This window comes from Colobus angolensis, unplaced genomic scaffold (genome assembly GCF_000951035.1).
Source record: "Colobus angolensis palliatus isolate OR3802 unplaced genomic scaffold, Cang.pa_1.0 Scaffold120, whole genome shotgun sequence".
In the NCBI taxonomy this organism is placed as follows: Eukaryota; Metazoa; Chordata; class Mammalia; order Primates; family Cercopithecidae; genus Colobus; species Colobus angolensis.
Window position 1 is genome coordinate 3,062,220 of NW_012113142.1, and position 2,775 is coordinate 3,064,994.

The 2,775-nt window shown below is 52.4% G+C and overlaps 1 protein-coding gene across 1 annotated transcript in view; it reads left to right on the forward strand.

Annotated features, from left to right (window-relative positions):
* WBSCR28 (Williams-Beuren syndrome chromosome region 28) overlaps positions 1–1,766 on the forward strand; it is a 6,686-nt gene extending 4,920 nt beyond the window's left edge. The window contains exons 2-3 of the mRNA XM_011930656.1: positions 869–1,297; positions 1,453–1,766. Coding sequence (XP_011786046.1) covers positions 869–1,297; positions 1,453–1,749 — 726 coding nt within the window. The 3' untranslated portion in view covers positions 1,750–1,766. The remainder of the gene's footprint in view (positions 1–868; positions 1,298–1,452) is intronic.
* Positions 1,767–2,775: the final 1,009 nt, after the last annotated feature.

Below are 2,775 nucleotides of genomic sequence, written 5' to 3' on the forward strand. Positions count from 1 at the left end.
AAAAAAAAAAAAAAAACAAAATTAGCTGGACGTAGTGACATGCACCTATAGCTCCAGCTACTTGGAAGGCTAATGAGGGGAGGATTGCTTCAGCCTAGGAGTTCAAGACCAGCCAGATATAATAGAAAGACTCCTTTTCTTAAAAAAAAAATATATTAGCCAGGCATGGTGGCATACACTTGTGGTCTCAGCATTTTGGGAGGCTGAGATGGGAGGATTGCTTAAGTGTGGGAGGTCAAGACTGCAGTGAGCTATGATGACGTCACTGCACTCCAGCCTGGACAACAGAGTGAGATCCTGTTTCTTAAAAAAAAAAAAAAAAATCCAAATCCAATGGAAAGGAACCCAAATATAATATGAAACACCTTCTAATGTTCTCTTCTCAGAAGGGAGTCCTTCAAAGTGGACAGAGTTCATCCTTGTACATGTAGGGAGCTGAGGCCTCGGGGGGCAGGGATCTGACTCAAGGTGGTCCAGCAACTTCACCTCTACAATAAAAGTGGGGATCCTGGCCAGGTGCAGTGGCTCATGCCTGTAATCCCAGCACTTTGGGAGACCGAGGTGGGTGGATCGCCTAAGGTCAGGAGTTCGAGACCAGCCTGACCAAGATGGTGAAACTCCGTCTCTACTAAAAATAGAAAAACTAGCCAGGCGTGGTGGTGGGCACCCGTAATCCCAGCTACTCAGGAGACTGAAGCAGGAGAATCACCCGAACCCGGGGAAGTGGAGGTTGCAGTGAGCTGAGATAGCACCATTGCATTCCAGCCTGGGCAACAAGAGTGAAATTCTGTCTCAAAAAAAAAAAAAGTGGGGTTCCTGCCCCAGGAGAGTGATGATGGGTGATGATTGTCTCTCTCTTCTCCTGCAGCTGGTTCAGAACCGAGATCACCTCTATAATTTCCTGCTCCTCAAGATCAACCTCTTCAACCACTGGGTATCAGGGCTGGCCCAAGAGGCCCGGGGGTCCTGTAACTGGCAGGCCCACCTACCCCTGGGAGCTGCAGCCTGCCCGCTGGGCCGGGCTCTCCGGGCTGGGCTGGCTCTGATCCAGGTCCCCGTGTGGCTCATGCTACAGGGATCCAGGCTGATGTGGGCTGGCATGTGGGGCGGCACCAGGGCCCTGGGCCTGGTCTTGCTCAGTGCCTGGGAGCAGCTGGGCCTGTCTGTGGCCATCTGGACAGACCTATTTTTGTCATGTCTGCATGGCCTGATGTTGGTGGCCTTGCTCCTGGTGATAGTGACCTGGAGGGTGTGTCAGAAGGTCCACTGCTTCCGACCGGACAGGCAGCTCAGTAAGGTGGGTGGTTTTGGGGTGAGACTGGGGTGTGGAGGGCAAACCTGGGGTGTTGTGTGTGGCCAGGGCTGGTTGAGCTGGCGCGGGGGAGCCACAGCCGAGCAGTGTAACCCTATGAGCTCCTAAGGGCCACCCGCCCATCTGTCTCCCTGTTCCAGGCCTTGCAAATGACCTGCGTGGTAAGGAAGCTCCTGGCACAGCTGAGACGTCTGTATTGGTGGGTGGAGACTATGACTGCCCTCACCTCCTGGCACCTGGCCTATCTCATCACCTGGACCACCTGCCTGGCCTCCCACCTGCTGCAGGCTGCCTTTGAACACACGGCCCAGCTGGCCCAGGCCCAGGAGGTTGAACCCCAGGAGGTCTCAGAGTCTTCCTTGCTGCCCTCACTATCGGGGTCCTCGGACTCGGAGTCTGGACTAGTTTTGTCAGAGCAAGAAACTCCCAGAGCATAAATGTATCCCTATCTGCCTCTCCTGGTCTGGCCTGGCCTACGGTCTCACTCCCTCTTCCCTAATGGGCTGGAGAGATGTTGTGTGAATGACGTGCATGTGTGTGCGTGTATGTGAGCCCAGGACAGCCTCTGGGAAGGAAATTACATTCTGTCAGCATCTTCTATGGGCCAGATATCAACCATCTCAGACAATTTACTCATAATCTGGTTTAAATCTCCTAGCAACACAGGCATCAGGTTTGATTAGCACCATGTACAGCTGAGAAAATTGAGCCTCAGAAGGTTGAACTTTCCCAAGGTCACAGTCTGTCAAGGGCAGAACCAGCACTGGGTCTCTAGATTTTTTTTTCTCAGAATCCTTAACTTTCTCTAGGTGCATGCCCCTGATTCTCAGAAGTATTGGTGCCCAGGGTTTTAGGGGAAATGGGCAGTTAGAGACTTTGGCCTCTGGGGGGTGCCAGGGCCTCACATTTCAGAGATTTAGAAACTTCCTTTGAGAAACAGTTGTGAGCCAGGCTTCAAGGAACCCATTCATTCATGCACTTGGCCATTCATCCATCCACCTACCCACCTGCCCACAAAGGCATCCACAGAACCATCCATCCACCCACCCACCAATCCAATCATCCACTCATCCATTCACCTGCCCATCTACCCACACATCCATCCATCCATCCCTCCACCCATCCATCCATCCACTCATCCACTCATGCATCCATCCATCCATCCATACATCATCCACCCACCAACCCACACATTCATCCATCCATCCCTCCAACCACCCACCCACTGATCCATTTATCCATCCACCCAACCAACCATCCATTCACCCACCCATCTACCTACCCGTTTAATCATCCATTCATCTATGCATTCATCCACCCATTCGTGCATCCATCTATCCAACCATCCATCCATCCATCCACCCATCCACCCATATATCCACATACCCACCCATCCATCCATCTACCCACCCACTGATCCATTTATCCATCCACCCAACCAACCATCCATTCACCCACCCATC